Consider the following 23,680-nt stretch of genomic DNA (forward strand, 5'->3'; position numbering starts at 1 on the left):
ATCTTTCAGGCCAAGTAGCATTGGATATGGGCTGCACTAAATCAGGAGGCACCAAGACATATCACAATAAATAGACTTTTATTAGGACTTACAAGGAAGAATCAGTTTCAGTTCAAAGGGTAGAAGCTAAACAACCAAAGAATGTTTCTGGAAGCTCTACAACTCTATAAACTTACTCAACACCCCCCCACACCTACATTAGAAATAATTACTCATACATTCAACAGGTTACATAAAACACATGAATAATTTTATATTTATTTTTAAATAAGAGGTGCCAGTTTGGGCGAAATCACCAGAATATAAGAATCTGAAGATCCTTCAGCACCAACCTGACAATATTACAGAGTTAAAAAAAAGAATATTTAAAAGCAAGGCACAGTTAAATCGGCAAAAAAAAATTGATTGTCAATCGTCATATTATTATTTTCTCCACTACGAAAAGATTCAAGATGACAACACTATAATGCAGAAATCAAAGTATTACACACATTACGTTTGTTTCCAAATATAAATTTGAAACGATTCTCAGCCAAATTCTATTAGTAGCCTTTTCGGGTTGCAGCGCGTGTTGTTGTCTCTGTTCAATTCAAACTTGATTTATTATTGATATATTCAGAAATAGCTAAAACAGTACTACTATTTACAACAATCGTTTTGTGCCACCGGAAACTCACCAAATGAAAGTTTCCCCCCATGAGCAGTAATTCACAATGATAAAATTTGGAACCTGCACAGATGTTATGGTCTACATAGGTCAAGGATTATAGGCTACTTAGTATAAATCAGAAATTGGACAATGAAAATGTATTTCAAAGATGACATTGCTCTGCAGAAGAAAAAAATGTTGCTACTTACAGAAGAAAATCTAAATAAGCAGCATATAGGTTATAAATCAAAGACCACACAAAAATCAGACATCTGAACCAGCAAGATATACTGAACTGTACAAGGGCATTGTATGGAAAAACCAAGAGATGAAGGTTAATTAGATAAGCACTCCACTTTGTAACCAGCTTTGAATTCAATGAGGTACTGACCCTGAGCACACACTAAGGCTGAGCAAAGGATATTCATATTTCATAAGATACAGTTCTAGAATAATCATCTGAATAGGATGAATCAATTCAAAATGAAAGGCCAGTACAAGATGGAGTTCAAACCCTGACATCTTTGCTGCACTGCAATGTTCTGTTGTAAAATCACACATTCCACTTGGGTTATTATATATGTAAAATTCATGGCATTAAAGACTTCCAGTTCTTTTCAATTCTGATATGCATCCAGCTTCAAAGTCAAACTTATTTACAGAAACAAGCCACCACCCAGTGACCACGACCACCAACTAACTTAAATACAAATAATATAAAAGTGATTTTATTTTCTAAAGAATCCAAAGAAAAAAAATTCATATTATCTCACAAACAGTCTATCTGTTTCATGACAAATGTTCTAGTACATTAAATATTTCAAAGATTAAATGCAAATTGAGTATATACACCGTACCTGTTGAGAAAAAAAAATCTTCAAAACCATAGTGTGTAATGTAGGCATGATTAAGAGATTTTCGTACACTGTTGAAGTTTAGTGTGTGATAAAAGTGACAATACAGCATATTATTAAATAAATCAGCATTAGGAATCACCTGTACAGTCAATGATTTAGTACCGATTTCCAGAGGTATTTCACATATGGCGCTTTTGCACTATAGTGGACTGATTCGATTTTATATTGATTTACAATCGTAGTGACTGCCACTTAATAGCAGTGTTTTTTCTTCATTTGTCACCGTTCAGAAGAGTGAATTAAATCAAACCTCCGTTTTAAGAAAAGTGCACATGCTCTCGGGTAGAAAACATCAGGAAAGAGACGAAACCTTCCCACAAATCATTTGATCTCCCTGCATACAAGAAAAGGAGAATTCCTAACCTAAGTAAGGCCACAGAGATCCTTTGTCGTAACCAGATTGTCAGATCCTACAGCCCCTCTCTTATCATTCCTTACTCTACAAAGTTGTAGAGTAAGTGTAACTAAAATTTCTGATGCTATATTAGTCAATATTCAGCAAATAAGGCATATGCAGGGACAGAGCATCCATGGCTATACATGTTCCGTTCTTGGTCGTAGCCCTTAATGAATATTTGCAAGAAGAAATAAAATCAGAAAGTTTCAGCAATAGCAGAGGCAGACCTAGCAATATCAACAAGAACACAGAGTTGACCATCTGTTTGGCCTAGACCATTTATGGTAAAGCTGTGGAGGTAGTCCTGGTGTCCATGTCTTGTTTGAAAGCTCTAGATGGCTTTCTTTGTATTGGCCATGGCGAGCAGGATGCTGGGTTTCTCATCGATGACGTGCACCAGCAGGTTGTCGATGTAGTCTTCCAGCTCCAGGATCTTGCCGTTCTTCTTGGAGAGTTCATCCTGCTGTTTCACCACCAGGGAGATCAGCTCATCCTGGGTCAGCTGGGAGTAGGGCCCGCTCTCCACAGAGCTGCTCACCTGCGGAAAGTAGCGGCAGAAGTCAGAACACAAGCTGACAAAATGCCTCCTGTTCGCATTTCCACAACAAAAGAGTGCTTGATTGTGAAACAGGGGGTATCAATCTGCTGGTCTGTTTTCACAGACACACCCTACCAAGATCTGCTGAAAACTTGTGTGTGCGTGTGTGGGTGTGTATGTGTGTGTGTGTGTCTGCGTACGTGCGTGTGTGTGTGGTGTGTGTGTGTTTGTTGGAGAATGTGCTGATGTTTCAGCCCAGCTGAGTAGGAGTTTACATCCCATCTCTATAGGACAGACTAAATCTCATTACAGAGGTTTCATGCACAACACCAGGGGGAACCTCAAGATACATAAGAATAAAAGAGCAGAAATGTTCCCACAGCTTATTACACATGCCAACGGCACCCTCCACTGAATGCAATAACCGCCTGCAGAAATCCACGTGAATTGCTAACTGGTACATTCACAAAGACAGGAGCAATAAAGTCTTCTCTGAGCTCTCGTGACGCAGCTCGGAGGGTGGTACCTTCATTTTCTCTGGAACATTCTCGCGGATCACAGATGACTTGATATCTCTGGCAAATGATATGCTGGCGGGGGCCTGGTTCTCCAGGGAGCTCATAGGCTTCACTGGGTGAGGTCTGGAAAGAAACATGTTCCACCTTAATAAACACGTAAATTAAATTGAATATAGCTCAGGAGCTGGAAAGGTTGGCAGCTGGGGGGAAGAATTAAAGTTCCCTGATGATGTGTCCAAGCAGAATCAAACATTTATACTGAAGGAGTGTCCTCTTAGGGAGGTGCCAGATGAACTTTATCAGGAGTAGTTTTAACCAGGTGAACCTTATCAGCAGTTGTTCAGGCAGTGAATTCAAAAGCAGGTACCTTCTCCCCCATCCATTTTGCTCAGCTGGCTTACTGGTGCTCTCGACTAAACCTCATTTTCTCATTCACTTCGCAAAGTAGGACTTCTTTAGTCATTTTGTTTTAGTATCATCTTTTAAATACACAACAATTCTTCCATTTAAAAGGAATACCTGCAAGGTAATAAAAACATGCAACCCCAAGTCCTGGTGCTCATTTATGCATTTTGACACTTGTTGGGACTAAACCATATACATTTCCCACCCTCACAACATAGGTTTTGGAACAATTTACTCAATAGTGACCAAAAAAAAAACAGCTTGCTTATTTCCAATGTTAAAACCAATGTTCGCTTCCCAACCTGCGTAAGTGAAACAGATTAATTATACATCTCTGCCTTACAGAAAAACCCAAAAAGCTGTATAAACAGCCTGTACCAATCAGATTTTCAGCCATTAAACACAACTGAACCAACTCTGTCCAGGGGACCTCTGTTCAGCACAAGCTGCTTGTGTCAGGCTCCAAATTACTACATTCGCTTAGCAACACACTTAAGAAGCCACTAACCCTTACACTCAAGAACAATGTGTGCCATTATCATGGAAAGAGCGGACTATCAGAGTATGAAAAACGAATGATAATTACTGGTTATTAAATCTAATACTTCAAGACCAACCCAGAAACCCTCTAACTAAAAAAAATAAAATAAAAAAAACACACATGGTACAATTGTTTAATTAGATATGAAAAACTGGAGGATTTCCATCTGTAAGCATGATAAGCAATGAACCAGAGTCAAAATATAAGTACTTAAAGGTGAAGTATGTACGTTTGGAGAACGAGCAAGAGAGCTAGATTTGAGAGAGAAAAACAAACACCACCCTCAGCTCAGCTCACAGCCCCTCCCCTCCTAACATATGCACGCTCATGGCCTGACATCTGAGTACTGGAGAGAGAGGGCATATGTGACCCGTTCTAGTCATCATATCAGTCGGAAGTTGCTATGGCCAAATTCATGTAAATCAATTTTTGTCAAAAAACGTTTTTGGCTCTTTTTGGGTTCCATCTCATTTTGCAGAACAATATCTTGGCTTTTATATGCAAGATGACAGCACCAGAGTTTTGCATCATTTAGAAGCTGGGTAACTTTAGCCAGCTTATTGTCACCAGCCACACAATCGCCTCAGCTGCCTTCAAGGCTACAAGCTAATGGGTTTCATGTGATTTTACTTGAAAAATGGCGTGCTCCGCTCTTATCTGTGTAGCCCCGCCTGCCTTGTCTGCCGTGGCAGCACTGGGAATGTGCAACAGGTTCGACGAGCAGTCAGGGCAGAGAGCTGTCCTGATTGGTTGTTACGATTCGGGTGCAGTGGAATTTGGGAGTGGCTGATTTCAGAGCCATTGGCAGTCAGAGAACAATTTTTTTCCCTAGACTGTTTAATTTATAGATATTTGTCAGGATGCGAAGGAAAACTAACCAAATATGAACAAAACTGTTCTATAATAAACTTACATACTGCACCTTTAAAATATGCACAAAATTTTTTTTTCTGTGATTGTATAACCATCAACAACCATAATCTGTCTAGAAACTGGTTCAACAATGGACTGATGGAAAATCAGAAAATGGCTTATATAATCATACAAACCCTTTTGCTGGCTTTTAGGCAACTAATTCAAAGAGAAACAAGTGCATAATTAATGCAGATAAGTGCCTACATTCCACGTGCAAGTATCTCATTCCACTGTAAATGGAAAAGCAGCAACCACTGATATTCTAGGATCCTGGAGAGGTTGTTATGTGCATCAGGTTTTTAAACATCCTGATGAAACAGTATTCCCCCCCCCCAGTATCTGCCACACAAGTACCTCGACCGTCACAGGAACCACCAGAGAGGCATTTGATCAGAGGCAATTAGGCTCACCTGCGTGGGGTTGAGGCTGGTTCGCCTCCTTTCCCTACCGCCATGCCTCCGCTTCTACTCTGCCCCGCGACTGCCTGCGCCTCAGAGGGCGAGACCCAGGCGCGCAGCGGGGCCTTTCCTCCAGAGGTGCCACTGGGCTGGGGACCGACATCTGCTACGGCCTTCAGAGGCTCAGGGGAGACCAGGGAGGAGGTGATGGGGCGGGGAGAGGAGGTGGAGGAGGGGGAGAAAGGGTCCACTGCTCCTCTAGTATTATCAGGCTTCGCAGGTGGCAAGGGTGCACGGCTCTTCTTTGACGAGGAAGCCCTCTGGTCACCAGGAGTGTGCTTGCCTGCGCCATTGTCCTTTGTCTTATCCTGCTCTGGAAATTTTGCCACAGGGTCACTGGGGTCAAAATAGGAGAACGGGTCCCGCTCGTCCTTTTGTCCAAAGAGCTTCTCCATATCGTCTGTAGTCATACCCGCCTCATCGGGCTTCACTTCTCTTTTTGGTCCACCCGTGAACAGGTCATCCCCCTCAAATCTCTGCACAGGCAGGGCCCATGGATCTTTGGCCAGGATTACCTCACTGGGAAATGGGTTGTCATCTACTTTTTCTACAGGTGGGAACAGTTCACTGGGTTTCTCAAACAGGTCTTGTTTTGGCATGTTTCTACTCTCCAGTACAGTGCTAACAGCAGCCTGCGTTTGTTCACTTGTGAACAATTCACGATCTCTTATCACATTTGAGTTCTCTAGCTTCTCCATCTTTCCTGAATCTCCCTGTACAGCAGTGTCAGTAGAGGGATCTTCATGAGCAGACCTCAATACAGCAGCAGTGCTCCCCATCTGCAACACCTTCCCTGACTTATGGTTCACTGGCCTTTGTCTGGGAGTGATGGATGGGACCTCCTTAGCTTGGTTATCGGGATTTTCGTAAGCCCCACCTGCTGAAATAGAGTTCCGTCCTACCTTCTCTGGAGTCCACTGGCTTTCCTTCGGAAGTGCATCTCTGCCGCTATCAATGTTCACAGATGTATTTAGCACCTTCTTCTCATCTCTCGCAACGAGGCGGGGCTTTGCTTGAGGAACACTGCTGTTTTGGACCTTAGGCGTTGTTCCTCCCAAGACTCTGGCAGCAAACAGGTCATTGGGCTTATCCACTGTAGGCAGCACCTGTCTTGTGCTTGGGTCTTGCTTCACTTTTTCTGGGGCTGCAGTGGTGCGCTTAGGAGGGGTGAACGCATGCTTATTGCCTGATCCCATTCTTTTAAATGCGCTAAATCGTCCTTCCTCAGACTCTGCTTGCTTGAGGTTCCCGGTTGTCTTACCTGGAAGGGCAGATCTGTCCCTAGGAGTCGAACTTGGCAAATCTTGCTGGTTGCTAGGTTCGTCCACACTCACTTCCTTGCCGATCAGCTCCGGGGGATAATCCCTCTGCCTCTGAGTCACCTCTGCAACAATATGGTCCCATTTCATCTGTCCTTGTATTCCATGAATCCTTTTTGGGTACAGGGCATCGTAATCTGGAAGCGGGATGGTGGGTCCTTTATTCTTTTGGGTGCTGCGTCTTCCTGGGTCCCCTGTACCATCAATTTCCTCTTTTACCGATGCTGCAGTGGAGAGGCTTCTTGGTGTTGCTTTGGGTTGCCTTGGTAGTGGGTTGTGTGTTTCTGCCTGGGCAGGTGTAGGGGTGTTAGCATTGCTGACAGGGCTCTGGTAGTTGGGTGGAAGAAGTACACGGCGTTTTGTAGAGGGACTGGCAGCTGCAAGGTTCTCGTTGCTTGTGCTGAGCAATTCTGCGGAGTTCCTCCTAACTTGGGGAGGAGCCATGGAGTTGTGCATGTTTGAGAACATGTCAGGTGCGTTTGAAGAGAAGCTACAGACAGAGGATATGGAGGAGGATGGGGAGGGGGGACAGAAAGGCTTGGTAAGCAAGTCTGTGTTGACAGATGGGGAGAGGGGCTCACTTTTATCAGTTTCAGCCCACTCAGACTCCACAAATCTGCCAAAGGAGCAAAAACAACAGAGGCCTACTGGTCAGAGCCCACCCCGAAGCACTACATCCTTGGATCTTTCTGTCACATCTGAAGCAATACAGTAGCCACTAAAGTGGAGCAACTGTGCTCTATGAAAATAAGAATACATTATGGCAAATTAGCCCACATTCTTTATTCTTTCTCTCGGCTTGTCATAGTAAGTAGTCATTGTGAGTGGTGTAACGTAAAACCTTCAAAAAAATATGAGCACTTGCCCAAGGAATATGAGCACTTGCCCAAGGAAGCCAGTATATTAGTGATAATGAGTTTCCATTTAAGTATCTTCATGTGTTCCATCAAAACTAATGCATTTCACTTTCCTTGGGCAAGTGCTCATATTTTACAATATGGAAATAATCTGAATCACTTCTTTCTGATGGGTTTTTAATAAAGGCTCATGAAATGAAGTCTGCGCTTGGCTCTTAATCTGGGAATTCAAAAAGAGCTGCCATTGCTAAGAAGCCTGAGGAGCCCAGTAGTTTCTGCCTAACAAGACATTCTAGTCTGCCAGTCTGCCAGGACGTTATGACTCCATACACTGTATAAATAATGAGCCAGAATAGTCTTAAATTTTGACAAGTTTTACAAAACAAAAAGGCAAAAAGTTTACCGATCTTAGACGGATTAGATTTTATCCCAGTGAAGCAATAACAGTCAAAGGGCAACAATTTCAATGCCTTATTTTATAAAAATATGAACAATAAAGACAATCTAAATGAACTTAAAGAAATAGTTCACATTTCTTTCAACAACTCTTTACATCTTATTCTATCAACTAGGATTTCTATAAAGGCAACATGGTTTTTCAGAACATTCCATGCATTCCATTGCAGAGACAGTCAGACTACAGAGAACTACAGTCGTGAGCCTGGTCAGGTTCACTCGATTTAGGTCAGAAACATTTAAATCAAATGTTCACTTACTTATTGCTTAGCAGTAAAGGAACGATAGTGCCAAGTTCACTCACCATTAAAAAAGTTGAGGTGTTAATTAGCCCCGCTCAAAAACAAATGATTGGAAAAAATCGCATGCTCCCAGCAAGACACACAAACACACAGTAATTAAAACACTGAAAGTCGGTCACTGCCAGTGAGCTCACATCACTACAGAAAAACCTGTTTGACACCATACCATCATGGAGGACAAGCCCACTCAAATTCCCAAATGTTGGCCAATCAACGCGTGACCAGACTCAACAGACCCGGTCTGACAGCACACACATGCATTTGATTAGATGATTTTTTGCTCATTTAATGAAGGATTGTTCCCTATTTTTATTTTTTGGTGAAGTGTCTATCGAAATGACTTGTATAAAAATACCAGTTAAGGTGAACTCTAGATCAAAGAGGAACAGACATTACAGAAAGCAATTTATGCTTGAATGACAAGGTCTGGTGGACAGATTATCACTAATCCTAAACAACCACATGCTACTTGGACTGAAAACACCCACAGCAGAAGAGTTGGTAACAATCCAAAAATACAGCCATTTCACAGTCACACAAGTGCACATACACACACAAATCCAGGAATCAGAACATCTGCCAAACTTGCTGATAAGGTTCACCCAGGAGAAAAGAACTAGGCCTTCAGTATCAATAATGCTTGCCGGACAGCTTTGTGATTCAAGAGGTCAGTCGAACACACCCATATTCAGGGCAGGGAGGGTCTATGAATGGCAAATCCACCACGGTCCCCTGAACCCTTATAAACTTTAATACAGACCAATGGATTACGCACATGCACGCATGTGCACACACTCACATGTGCACACACACTCCGCAAATCCTGGTCCCTCCCACTAATCAATCAATATCCCTTTGACAAGTTGAACAACAAACAGCACGCAACATCTCATCCCAGATAAATCACAAGGAAAGCCATTCCCTCCCCATAAAAGTTTTAGCGTCATAATTCCCCCTTTCTTACATGTCACATCCAACCAAGTATTCTGGAACTAAAGCATGATTTCAATGTGTTCATCACCTGGAAAGAAAGGCAGCACGTACTTGTTGACCTTAAATGTAATGGATGGCTCAGAGCATAAACTGTCCCTGCTAGTAACTCCTCCCATTAGTCTATGAATCAGACACCATGTGGTCCTGCATTGGCTTAGTATCTGGACATGGTTTTTAGGAGTGGAAGTTCCCCTTTTCATGTACAGATATTTACTGAATCATCCACGCCAAGAAAGGCTTTTTATGTCAGTTGAAAGGTAATAAGTTGTGCGTATATAATTTTAAATAAATGAAAGACCCAACTACACTGCTACCCAGAACCACTTGAGAATCCAACTTGTTTGAAAAAATAAAATAAAATGAGAGCAGGGTTTTTCCTGGCTCAAACAGGGCTTAGGTGGTGACTGAGAGACAGTGACTGCGATGGGTCCGGCGGCCACTGTTAAGGTGACGCGGCGACTCCCTATGTTTAGCTGCATTCAGAACGTTAAGTTCTGGTCTTCAGGAGACCACCACAATGCACTGAGGCTATAAAAAATTTAATGCGTGAAAGGGTTACACAGTCAAGTGCCAGAATTAAGGGAAAAGGATTTGCAGGAATTCTACAGGAAGAGTGGAATTGTAATAGAACTTAAAATGAGTTTCATTTTGGTCACTCAAAACTTAAGGTACAATATTAATTAACCAACAATTATTTAAACTGAACCCACACAAATGCCAGTTAACAGTATTTAAATATTTTTTTAAATATTATATTCACTCAAATCACTGAATTATATCCAATTAGATTGTATAATAATCTATAAATATATGTCGACAGTCGGTAGATGTGACATAAATAAACCGACAACTGCCCAATAATTTCTCAGACCATTTTCAATTATTGTACAGATTTTTTTTTATCCCCACGATTTCTCCTATAGGCGGCCCGCCTTCAATGCAGAAAAAACCCTGTACAGGTAAGAGAGAAAGAAACCCTCCGCATTACTCATGATATGCGATTAAAGAGTGAGAGCAGGAACACAGGAGATCCACAGAGTGGAGTTACTAATGCACACTGAATTTTTCATAATGGGTGCTAGATGGCTCGAGACCAGCAGGGCAGTACAACAATATGAGGGCCCTACTTGCCTCGCTAGCCCTGTGATGGTAGCCCACACTGGCTATCACACTTCAATTTAACATCTTCATTTTTTTATATATTGAGGATGTGAAGGATCATAATTTGAACAGCTTAAAATCTGTGACATTGCTGTGCCACCTAGCACTCCATTGACAGAGTTTTATTCGATGGTAAAGAGAATGTTAGTAGAATTGAATGGAATTGAATTACAGACTTACTGGAGGTCATTAATTGTTAATAGCGAGTGGTGTCTTTTCCAGGCTGCTGGCTGCTTTGGAGCACAGCTCACGTTGCTACTCATTAATATTCCCTGGATGGACTGTGACTTTGTTAAAATAAGGCCTCATCTGAAGAAACATCAGGTTGCAGAAACAACGCCGCCCTGCTTTTGCAAAGATGGCAATACGAATGAATATGCAGGGAATGAGGGAGCCGCAGACAGGACACTAACCTGGGCTTGACTGCAGACACTTTGGCTGTGCGGCCGGGGAAACCACTGGAGGGGGTCTGGAGGCTGTGTACCCCCCGCTGGTGGTCCGCAGGGCTCTCCTCAATGGGGCTGAGGGTGTCTGAGCTCAGCGGGATCTCCTCAAACGGGTTGCTGGAGGAAGGAGACACGGATGCCTCTGTAGCTGGAGGAGCAGATTTGGGTTTCTCCTCCTCCTTCTTCTCGTCCTTCTTTCTACCGATGCCAAAGAGCGAGGACAGCCTGTTGCTCATCGAGAGCTCTTCCTGTTGCTTCTGCTCCTCGGCCCTCCTGGCTTCCTCCAGCTGCCTGAGGGCCTCCTGTTTCCGGGCCTCCTCCTGGAGCCTCTCCTCCTCGGCCAGCCTGGCGTCCTCCAGCCCCCTCTTCTCCTGCTCCTCCTGCAGCCTCTTGGCCTCCGCCCGGCGCTTCTCCTCCGCCTGCTGGCGCTCCTGCTCCTCCGCCTCCTCCTGTCCCTTACGCTGCTGCTGCTGCAGGAGGGTGCGCTCCCGCAGCTCGGGCTTGTAGGAGGGCAGGCTCAGGCCCTTGATGGAGTCGGCGGAGAAGTCGGAGTCGTTCCTCCCGTGGGTCCGGCGCAGGTCCTCCACCGAGCCGTGGTCGGAGCTGTTGAGGCTGAGGGTGGAGCTGCCCTTCGACATCCGGCCCTCGGGCTCCTCGGTGTAGACGTGGCTGCCGTTGATGCACACGTTGTTCGGCTCGGCCACGTTCTGCTTGGAGCGGCTCAGGAGGGAGAAGGGGCCCTGGGACCCCTTGCTGTCTGTGCTGCCAGTGCGCTTGTGGGTCAGGAACTTAAACTTCTTTTTCACTGCAAGAGAAAAACACTCAGTTCATTTTCTGTGCACAAAATATTTGTACTTGTTTAGCGGTAAGCTATATACAATTCCAGTCCTTTATACTCAGACTAATGAGAGTCTCCTAATTGGAATCTCTTCCTATGCATTTTTATGTAAATGTCTGGCAGATTTGGTTCCATGTGTTATTTATTCATTGAATTTGTTTTGGACATATTATCAAAGCAAATTCCTACATCTAAATCCTATTCTATCCTGTAAAGAGATTCTTCAGCTTCTGCATCAGCAAGGAAGGCTGGAAGAGCTGAGGTTTGGGGCCCAGTCGCATGCCCCGCAGCCTTACTCACGTTCTGGGGAGTCTATGTTGAGGCCAGAGGAGCGGCTGCCACTGAGGGTGGAGTTCTTATCGGGGAGGGAGCCCAGCGTGGACATGGACTGGGACACGTTGCGCTGCAGGTTTGACTTGGGGGCGAAGAGGGTCTTCAGCTTGGACTTCTTCTTGACCCCCTGGGAGCCGGCGGGGGCCTCCCCCTCCCCCTCGCTGTCCGACTGCGCCTGGGTGACGGAGGGCACGATGGCCGAGGCGGAGTCGGAGAAGCCGTCCTTCTTCTTCCCGCGGATCTTGTCCTTGAGCTTGCCGATGCGCGAGCGGGGCTTGTCCTGCATGGAGAGGTCGAACATGCTGACGGACATGTTGTTCCGCATGAACTGGATGTCCAGGAGCACCTCGCCCCGGTCTTTGTCCGTTTTCCCATTCTTGTCCACCAGCTTGAACCACCTAGCGGAGAGACGGAGAACTCCATTAAACTGCCCCTTTCTTTTTTTTCTCCCTCACATTTTACAGCAGATATGAATGACACACCGAATAACAAAACGATACATCAGCAATTAGAAAGGCTTTGTTGCATTCAGATTTCAAAGGAAGCAAATATTTTCAAACGTCAAAGAGACAAAAGCTCATGTCAGCTCCGCAGACACCCAGAACAAATGTGATTGAACAAAGGTATGTGGGCGCAATGACACGAGCTCAACCAAACAAGTCACATCTAAAAAAAGACCTTGACCTTTTAGCTTTTACAATGTAGACCTTTCAGCTTTTACAATGTAGACAAGCGCTTAACCCAATTACGGTTTTAGTGAATGCTAAAATTGATCTATTGGTGGCTCTCAAGACTTGAAAATAGTGTTTGCTGTTCACCAATGACTTCCCCGACTGTTCCAAGCCTGCTGGTCCCAGAATACAGCCCAAAAAAAAAAACAAAAACAAAAAAACTGTAGGGCAGGGTACTGAAGTCCTCTAAAACAAACATTCATTCTGCACAGGGGAGTGTCCTCTCAAACACAATCCACAAATATTATACAACTATTTGTTTCCCCACCCTCTCCAAAACAAAACATCAACACTCTGCATACTGGCTCATGACCATAAACGATTTCAGTGCCAACACTCTGCAACCGGTTATTTAAAACATTTCCCTTTCTGGACCTCGGGTCAACGTAATTCAAAGCAAACAAAAGCAAGGGGTTGGCATGTATGCAATGCAAACACGTTTATAATTGCAGCAGAAGTGAACACAAACAACAATGTGTTACACTGAAGAGAGGACCTGTCATTTGTTAACGTTTCCTGAATGGCAAAAGGCTTGCGGGGGCTAAAAACAGCTGCAGAACTGCGTGACTCTACGAGGAAGATTATACGTAGAATATCGTGTGGAATGGAGCCTAGGGAGTGGTGTTTGAATTGTGAGTCACGCCTTTAGATAACCCAAAGCCTGCCTTGCATGGCACTGAGCTGTACAGCCCTAATAGGAAGGCGGAAATGCGTCTCGTTAGGTCCCTTTGACAAAAAAAATAGCCAGAGGCAGACAAAACAATAACCTTGAAACTAGACCGATCTTGGGTCAGTACCGTCCCCCCAAAGTGGACTGAAGCTCGGACGTGTGTTTATATCACAGCTGAAATGAAAACAAAGCTCCGTCGTTTCTCAGCTCTGTTTTTTTTTAAATCGTGGAATGCCCCAGGTTTCAAGGACAAGAAAGAAAGGAGCCATTCAGAGGTCAGAGTCCAGGCAGATAGGCTTGAATCCAAATCAGCCAGCATTGCCAGCATTCCATATTCCCTCCGTATTCCTGACCTGGTTCTGAAGGAGGAGCTGACGCTAATGGATATTTATGAGAAAGCAGCTAGCATGGTTCACATAACACAGTGAAAACGCATTGTGCAAAACCAAGAGGCGTCACCTAACAGGCAGGGCATATTTACTGCTTTTACAGTGCTTATTTTAATGTCTTTAGACAGCGCAATGCATTTTATTGAAAAGGTAGGCTCCTACACATGCAGCGGTTTTTAACCAAGGTCAGCGGTACGTGCTCAGTGTTCTTACAGTCTTGGCGTGGGCAGAAACAACCCAACTCAGAATTCCTGGAAAACAGTCAGACTAGAGAAAAAAAAAAAAAAACCAGACTAGTCTTTCACCAAGTGGAGAGAAACCATGGGGGGGGATTGAGCGAGGCCTTCTTCTGAGGGGTTATGAAAACAGCATGCGCTTCCCTTGTGGAATGCATTATCGGCCACAAGATACGAGTCATCGCTATTCAAAAAGCATCAACACAGCCCGTACACTTAGCAAACGTCAAAGGCAGCCTTCAGTTTTCACCCTTGAGCAAATCCAAATTCTTCGCCAGTTCCGCACCTTATCTGTTCAATGTGATCAAGTGACATAAGAAGATTGGACACGTGTAACGACAGTGACGTTTCCTATGGAACAAGAACAGCCAGTTTCTGTTGATGCTCAGTGCAGTCTGTTTCGATGCAGGCAACTTTGTTTGCAAATAAGGCGTTAGCTCTCATCTTCCAATCGCATTCTCAGCGAAATACAATCATCTTCGCGTGTGAAAGTGCCTCCATTGCGCCCAACTGATCCGTCCAGCTGGACCAGTTTTCACAGCTTAGGGAACTGAGACTTCCCTGTCAACTGGGCAAATAACAGACCCATTCACATGGATTTTGGCTTTTTATATCTAAACCCACTGCCATGTGACCAAATTCCGAGAACAGAAAAACAAAGTCATATAAAACTAATTTGGGAAGACCAAACACTTCCTTATATAATCCCTGTGCCTGAGATACTGTTGTTTTGCGTTGTTCTGAGGGATTAATGTCACCATACGGCAAAATCCTTACAACCATCGAAGGGTATTCTGAAAGTCAAGCCATTTGTTACTGGGTTTGCGGTGTCAGCAAGCTCTGTATGTGCACACTTAAACAAAAAATGAAAACTTAATGGCTAATATAAACTTATATTTGTTAATTTATTAAATTCCTTGTTATCAAGTTTTTTTTCCCTACCCCACTGGCAAATAACATTGCTCATTGTAAGCTCATATCGTGCTTATTGGTTTTATTTTTGAAGTTATTAAACCGTGCTTAAATGAGCAGGTCACAGTTGCTGCAGTGGGGAGAGTATTCCACTGTCTTTCACCCTCCAGTCAAAACACATGACTGCAGAGGGACAAAGCGCTCCCACCAATGAAAAGACCCAGCCTTCGGTCAGTGACATACACCGTCATATCAATATTACACGAAACTAGGACAGCAACTAAGCACCGAGCTCTACTATGAAAGTGGAACGTGCAGCAGAATTCAATACTCTGATAGTGTATGTGTGTGTGTGTGTGTGTGTGTGTGTCCCTGAACATCCTGTAAAAATCCAGTGTATAAGGATGTAACGGATAGCTGTGAAAAGGTACCCCTCGAGTAAACTGATAACATAATTCAAAAGGGAAAGGCGCATTGTCACATTATGGCCAGATGACGTCTGACGTCTTTTGTGTGAGGGGCATGAATCACAGAAGTGTGTGACCTTGCCGGAGAGGACTGCCGTCAGCAGAAGCGGACCCGGCTGGGTCACCCCTGACGCCGGCATGCCGACCGCAACGGAAAGACGGGACTCCTTATCTTTCAGCTACTTCACCTGCACTCACCAGCAACCCTCAGGGACAGCGATGAATAGTCAATGCTGGTGCTTTTTAATTACTACATTTTTCCATCCTTTGATTCAGGGGCTCTGGGGGTCAGTGTGATGCCAATTTGCTTGTGGCTAGTAACCACATAAGATGAGCCATTTCTACATTTTTAAAACAAATTTGTTATAACTTTGCTTTCTTCTGCAAGAGCAGAGGGCAAGAATGATTCAAGCGGGACTGTGGTCACCATGTTGTATAACGCATTTAGTGTTTATTTTGCCCTGTTCCGTTTCCGAGGCGTCATGTTGTTTTAAACGCTATCCCGAGCACGCTACGCTCAAAAGATTGCGTCATTGTTGTTAGTTACGCCGGCCTCGTGTCCAGTCCAGCCCAGGCTATTTTCAGCCCTGTCCCAGTTTAAAATCAGCTTTTAATGAAATTCAAGGCTTGAAAAGGCACCCAGGGTATTCTGGTCTCGTTCTTGCGAAAGGGAACCAAGCAGAAACATGGCGTTCGATGGAAAAGGGAAGGCGAGAGACAACAGGCAAATTGGAACCTATTGCCCCCGCAGTTTCCAGCTGCTCAGACTTTCTCTGCCAAGAACAGGGAGAGATAAAACAGGGCTGAGTGGGTCGGTCTAATGGTCATCGTAGCTGGGAAAGAAAGCGTGTTGCGATGATGCATACGGCTAATACCCGGGAAAGGGCCGGGGGGGAGCTGTCATCTCGATGCCCTTGATCTGTTCTTTTTCTCAAACGGCCCCGCGGTTGGTTGCCATGCCGCCGCCGTCCTTACCCCAGAGTACCGATAAGGCCTCCCTGGGACCTGTGCGCTATCGCGGCACGTGAACGGGAGTGTGACCGCGAGCGCGTGTGCGTGCCAAGAGGGAGTGAGAGAGAAGGCGTGGGGCTGGCTGCGCGTGTTTACAGGGTACGCATCGAGAAATCTGCGCACGCACACTCCCCTCCTGACAGAATCATTTAATCTGCTCTAATGAAAGACAAAAAAAAAAAAAAAAGAAAAACATCAAAGCCCTTGCATTGCAAATCTCATATTACCATCATGCTTGGGGAGTAGAAATTAGAAGTTCTACAGCTGCTGAGGTAAATATAAAGTAACCATCCCAGGCAGTCTCAGTTGATTTCAATATTAAATCTAATTCAGGAATTCTGGAAGCAAAAAAAGCTGGTTTCCAAGAGAACTTAATTTTCCCTGAAAGCCTGGGGTTTGCACTGCAGTTTGGCCTCCCCATTGGAAGTGATGTACACAGTGACTAAGGTAGGAGGGGACTGAACAGACAGGCACAATTATATTAATTACCACCTCTCTCGCCGAACAAAGGCCGAGCGGAACAATGGAAAGTACACAAGGAATGCTTTACATCATTCTGTCGGCGTGTGTCACCCTCAACTCTACATGAAGTGGGGGTGATAAGGGAGATGGGGGCGTTCTGTTCCTGCTTCAGACAAGCGTCACGTCCAGTCAGAGCAAGGACTCTTAGCCCCTTACGCTGCACCATAAGGCTCCTCAAGGGGAGCTGTGGCAAACCGGGCATCGCTGACCAATTAGCAGCAATACCATTCACCAGGCACCAACACGCTATTGGTTCCAATTTTACTGGGTCCAAGGCAGTATGTACTCAGAGGACCTCAAAGATGGGAGTTTTCCTCTGCAGATGAAAAGCTGATCCCAGAATTCCCAAAGCCCCCGGAAGCCCAAGGCTCAGCACCTTAGAGGCGGCTTGTTAGTTCAGCTCTGCTGGGCAGGAGGAATCTACTACATACCATGGCGACAAAAGTGACGAGAATCTGGGGGAGTCATTTCCGATCTCCTGCTTGTGTGTCTCCGTCTTTAAAACGAAAGAAAAATTCGACATCAACCTTCACCGGAATGTGTGCACAGGGGAGATGTGCTGGCTGCAATTTGACCCTCTTTGCAAAATACTTTTGCTGACACAAGTGCTGAGCAATTTCTGCTCGCTGCTGGCCATGAAAACAGAGCGTTTCAGGGAGTGCGCCCCTCTAAGCCTCAGCATGTGTGGAGCGCATGCAAATGTTTGCCCTTGACAGGCCACTGGCCCCTGTGTAAATACTCTGCAAAAAATCGCCAGCTGCAAAACATTCAACAGAAAAAACAGGGCGCACGGAGGGGGGGGGGGGGATTGGCCAGAATGGTGCCAGCTACAGATGGGTTACAATAAACAGGCTTACATTATAAAGTCAAATTCGTGATCCCTTTCGGAATTCAGGCGAGAAAACCTGTCAATCGCCCACCTTGGGAAAAACAGAAATGACAGCTGCACATAGGCTACTCCTCACACCTCTCCACCTGTATTTTAATGAACACGACAAAGCTGATGTTTCAGTGCAACACTTCATTAACGTTTGCCAGTGTATAATTCACAATCATTACATTACAGTGCAATCGCAATCCAGCGGGGAACACTGGACATTGATGCCTGGATAATGAATAACAAACAAGTAACAGTTAATTATAGCAAATTATCAGAAACTGGGACTTGGCTGCACACAGCTTGCAGAAATCCCATTATTCTGGCCCCGGTACCTTCCTTAAGGTGGTGGTAGGGTGCTGGTCAACACACCAGTCAAACACTCCCACTTTCACATCTGTACTGGGAACAGGGCTTACTGGTATCAGTAAAAGGGAAAAACTGGCTATGACATCACCGCTTAGCTGGCACTGGCCACTGAACTGTGATTACAGAGAAGTAGGGATGGGGATATTGACGTTCATTACGTGGGTGAGCCCCACAGGCTCTGTTCCCCGAATGATAAAAACCGACGACCGCAGATTACAATAGGCGGCCTTCTCTTTGAGAAGGGGTCCAGTCATTGCTACGGAAACCCGTCATTACATGAAAAAAGGGTTCTTATCACAATTTCACTACAGTGTGGCAGTCACAGAACCTCTGCAAACAGTCATATTTATCTGCCATTTCCTTTCTGAGGGGGAAGATTATCACAGACTCACATCTCTCTCGTGGCAGAGGACTTAGTGGTGCAGCGGAAAATGTCGCACACCACTTCATATATCAGAAGGCACGCAAACGTCTCTACAGACAAGAAAAAGTAACTGCCAGTTACAAAAGATTGTCGAAGAGCAACTGACTAATGGGAGCACACACGCACACACACACTCAGCCATCTGCTGATAAAGAATCATAAAACGGTTTTAATTCAAACACACCAGTGGATTCCGCTATGGATGGATGCCTGACACCATCTTATACAGCCATGTTATCTACCCAGAGGCTGTACACATGATCACTGTTCAATTGTGTTTATTCACAATTGCAAACAGGAATAGGCTATCAGTTTTTATATCATGCCAGTACTTCTTTCCTTGAGGTCTCAAATTGTAGCCTATGTGCAACAGGAAATAATTTCAGTAAAAAAAAGATTAAGCTATTTTTGAAATATTTCATTTAATTTTTTTTACATTTTTTTTGCAACTACTGCACAAAGCACTTTACAATGAATATCTCTCATTCACACTCACACATGAGACAGCCAGGGAAGTTGCAAACCACTCATTGGGAGCAATGGGAGGGTTTAGTTGGGTGTCTTGCTCAAGGACACGGACACATTCAGAAGACCCGGGAATAAACCTTCCAGTTGCTAGACAACCGCTCTAGCTCCTGAGTTACTGTCGCCCCTAAGAATATAGGCTATCTAAGAATAATAGATACACAATTACAAGCTCTGGAGACATGTTGCAGGACAAAGCAGCTTTCCAGTTACTTGAAATTTATTTTCTTGCTTTAAAGTAGACCATGAACACTGACGCCCCTATTCCACCCAAAATGTACAGTGGACAGGTCATCAAAAAACCTCTGTCAATATCTAAAATATCCTTCACTGCACGCAAACTGTCTGGGCTAATAATACATAACAAAACATATTTTTAAATTCAGAAAACAAGTCACTGTAAAGGGAAATTCAAATAAAAGATATACTTAAAGCATTTCCTGCTTAAAGATACTTGAGTGTAGCCATGAGATAGAGCACTTGTTCTGGAAACTCGTGGGTGAACACTAAGGTTGACAGTGGTCCGTTCTTTCAGAAAGGACAGGGTGAGTACAACTCACTAATGTTCCACCAAACAGTCACTAAACACTTTGCTCCATTTGTTGAATACTGTGGAAAATAAAACTCCAAAAAACACTACAGATGGCTATAATAAAGTAATGACCGCGGTAATGATCGCATTCTGCGTCACTCGTTTGGCATACAGCTGATGAATCTATTATTAGCGCGAAGCTGTACTCCTCCCTGGGCTGGGTTGAAACAGGTGTGCTACTCTTGCATCAACACAGCAGACATTAAGTTACTGTGGTTCTGACCCAACAATGGAATGCACTGTGTGAATAAACGGACTGGGCAGGGTAGACTCGAGAAGGGCAGCAGAACACGGTGTTCAGGCCAGTATTAAACAGTCACTACTTCCCCGTGTTCTCAGGTGTTTACAATACAATGAGCCACCTGCTGCAAAACGAGGCCACGGCAAGGCCTTGCTCCGTTAAAACGGAACATGTCGACTGCCAATGTAAAACAATTCCCCAAAATGAGAAGAGAGGGACAATTTGGAGTTTTCAACCACAGCTGATACGCAGAATAGGCTCTCGGGCAGACTTATCAATTATGGATGTGATTAAATTCATAATAAAAGGAAAGCCAGTGTTCATCTTCTCAATGTCAAAGACTGATCATTTTCTTTGGTTATCACGTTGGTGAAACAATCACTAATATAAAAGCACTGACGAAAACAAGGGGCCATAAAATATAATAATTTGCCTAGTAAGCAACACAAAATGGCTAAGATACAGGTGTGACACTCGCTTCTTTAAAATACACTGGTTGTTCTAGTATTTTTCCACCTTGACAGCCTATTGAATTCAATTTACCGTGAAAATTCGCAACGCTTGGGCACTCACTCAGTCTTATTGCGTGACGACTTCTCGTGGAGTTCAACCAGGTTAATGACAGCCTGTCCAAGATGTTTGTCCAGTCCAACCGAAGCTCGGTGGTTCACGATAATGTACAGGGTGCACCGCTCGACGTTGCCGTGGTGGAAGAGCGGTAGGTCGAAAGTGGCCTCCTCTTTCCACACCGGAGCCACGCATTTCTCCGCAACCGAGGTGGAGAACTTATCTTTGGCCACCTGCATGATGGCATAGGCGTCGTTCGTGCCATTCTTACCCTTGATCCGAAGGTTCCGTGCCTGGTGTACCGTTACCTGTACGCTGGTGGGGTACGACACCTGACTCTGATCCGCCAAAGACATTCTTTCTCTAACGAGGCTCAGAGCCTTGGATAAATAAACGCCGCTGAATTGTAGACGAAACGAGATTACTTTGACAAAGTTTCTTCGTGTGGCCGCGAAAAACTTTACGTTGATTCGTTACTATGATTCCTTACACGCTGTAGCATGTCTAAACTGATGTCCCACTGCAGTTTGTAAGTGTATTTCTCAACTCTTGACACGCCTCCTTCAAGCCTTTACAACATGATACGCTGCTGACGAATAATTTAGATTAGGATACATGTATACGCCCTTAACTACAATTTGGCATGATCTAACTAGCCTGTTAATTTTAGCTATCTTATTAAGAGGAAATTAAATGAATATTTGGAACTTGGTGAAATCAACTGGGTTGAATTTAGCCCAAGTTACAGTATAAATGAGAGATCATTTGACGTGGCTAATTGGCTACACGGACGAGGCACGATAAATGCACCCCTTTTACGACAGGTCACTTTGATAGCCGTTTGTCCAGTCAACTGGCAATATTGGGGGGGGAAACAAGTTATGAATATCCCCGCAGATTTTAAAGTCAATGCAGTACCAACTGACGTTACCTAGCAAACGCTCTACGAAAACATAGGCTACTTTTTATATCATAGTCTTTGCTAACAGTTCTGACTTGTTCTAGAACAGCTTTGACAAACAATATTCATTTGTTCTATTGAAGCAGTAGAGCCAGGGCTGAAACTTAAGTAAACTTAATTCGTACCAGTCCTAGCTATGTAATTAGATTATTTCAGTCGGCTAATATAACGGAACGCTAAGGAAACGGGTTCATTATGTAGCACAAATGATAATACAGAGGTTTTTTGTTGTAATACCCCCCAAAATTCCGTTTGAAACCCGTTAACTAAAACGCGACTGTCTAGGTAGCAAAAAAAGATAAGGTTGGGGCTCAAAGTTACCCGGTTACCATCTTCAAAAACGGAATGCCTTTGTGTGCGTATTTGGGGGTATCTTCAGGGATTGCTCCTTTCTAAACAAACTTCCTCTTCTTTGAGTTCGAGAGCGTTTGCGCCCGCCCATGATCTCAATATCTGATACCTCATTGGTCAAATAGAAGTCATTCAATTAAGCTTCTTCCGTAAATGGACAGTGGCAACAGGTTGCCCTTCAGTGGGGCAGGTAGTATGATACATGTCGCTTGGCAACAACACTACGTAATTTTTCCGACGTGTCAGTTCGGCATTACTAGGCTCATCTAAACTTTTCGCACTCGCTGTTGCTTGGATTTATTAGTACGTATATAAATATCTAGAGATGTTTTAAAATAGAACCTTGGGCTAAATTTAGAATTCAACCCGGTCCTGTGTCGAAATACGGTCAAGCAATCGTGCAATTTATTTGCGGTCGACAAAAAGGCCATTGTGTCGGTCGGATGTTATCGCATCGATGAACTAAGTAGGCTATGAAATTAATTAGGCCCCCATGACAGTGACTTTCTGTGTTTGGGACGTTGCTGTCCGGATGCGACGCAGATTTGCTTATCTGAAATAATGACTCATCCTACAAAAGTTTATGCCACGCCAATGAACTGCCACGCAGTTTCAGAGGCGTCGCCATGTTGCCCGCAGCCTGACCAGGCATTAGGCCAGGGGAGGGTGCAGGGTTTTGTTTTAGCTGAGCCCCAACACACACCTGATTCTACACATCAAGGTGTTGATTGAAGACCATGTTCAGGTAATTAGTTGAATCGGGTGTCTTGGTGTTGGGCAAAAACAAAAACCTACGCCCACACCGGCTTTTTTCGGATTAGACACCCCTGCATTAGGCTGATGGTCAAGGTAATGCAACTGCAGGGTATCAGTTTACAACAAGCACTGCACAGATCGTATCGTAGTGCAAAGCGATGTTTGCAATAGCAACCTATCCTGTCTGGTTAATCATAGTGATGTGCACATAAATTATTATTTTTTTATTTTTTGGCATATTCTCTTTAGCGAGACAAGTCGGTCATTGGCTTTAAACAAAAGCATAAGTTTCAACAGTAAACATCTTGGCAATGATAGAAATGAAGCAGAACGTTTTTAAAAATCTTTATTTTGCATCAATACACATTTTATAAGGCACAGTCTGGATTCCTAAAACAAATATATTATTGGAAAAACATTTTCATTTACATTTCATATGATGTCATTGTGACAGTTAAATATAAATATGCACTTAAACCTTGAAATCTCCCTTTACTCATTTTGAGATCAAAGCTGTCACTGAACTGTGTACAGTATGATGCTGACCATCCACTAAAACCTACACAAAAAGGTTGACTTGGATGCAATATAATGGAGAGATAGCTGTTCATATTGGTGATGAAAGACAGTCTGTGCCATCAGCCATGGCACTGGAAGTCCATCTCTGGCTATAATGGACTCATTTAATTTTCTGATTCCAACTACCCTCTTATTTGCCCACAGCTCTGAATTATAGACTCTGTTTGAGAATCATTTCAGATGGGTACAATCAGGCCCACGCACTGAAATAGATTTTTGTGCTAATTTTGATCCATATGAATAAAAAGACCACAGATTGTTACTTTTATGTTAAACTTCAGATCTTCTGCTCACATTAAGAACTTGTGCTACATTTATGATCAGGCAGACAGGTCTGCTAATATGTCTGTTTCCATTTACCTTGCTCATTGAAATTCCCCACCAATGTAATAGCATTAGGGTTGTTTCTGCCCATAGGTCAATCTATTCTTATGAAAAAACATCACAATCTTGGTAT

The 23,680-nt window shown here is 43.9% G+C and overlaps 1 protein-coding gene across 2 annotated transcripts; it reads right to left on the minus strand.

The window, feature by feature from the left end:
- Window positions 1-61: 61 nt before the first annotated feature.
- rab11fip1a (RAB11 family interacting protein 1 (class I) a) lies at window positions 62-21,961 on the minus strand. Of its 2 annotated transcripts, XM_064347477.1 has the most exons (6): window positions 20,583-21,961; window positions 12,011-12,441; window positions 10,840-11,677; window positions 5,291-7,147; window positions 3,028-3,142; window positions 62-2,501 (listed from the first exon to the last, which is right to left on the minus strand). In XM_064347477.1, the coding sequence occupies exons 1-6, from the start codon at window positions 20,930-20,932 to the stop codon at window positions 2,295-2,297; spliced, it is 3,798 nt and encodes a 1,265-aa protein (XP_064203547.1). In that variant the 5' UTR covers window positions 20,933-21,961; the 3' UTR covers window positions 62-2,294. The 2 variants fall into 2 exon arrangements, with proteins under 2 accessions (XP_064203547.1, XP_064203548.1); XM_064347478.1 differs by lacking the exon at window positions 5,291-7,147 and having other exon boundaries at window positions 20,583-21,957.
- Window positions 21,962-23,680: the final 1,719 nt, after the last annotated feature.

Source organism: Anguilla rostrata, chromosome 8, assembly GCF_018555375.3.
Source record: "Anguilla rostrata isolate EN2019 chromosome 8, ASM1855537v3, whole genome shotgun sequence".
Taxonomy (NCBI): domain Eukaryota; kingdom Metazoa; phylum Chordata; class Actinopteri; order Anguilliformes; family Anguillidae; genus Anguilla; species Anguilla rostrata.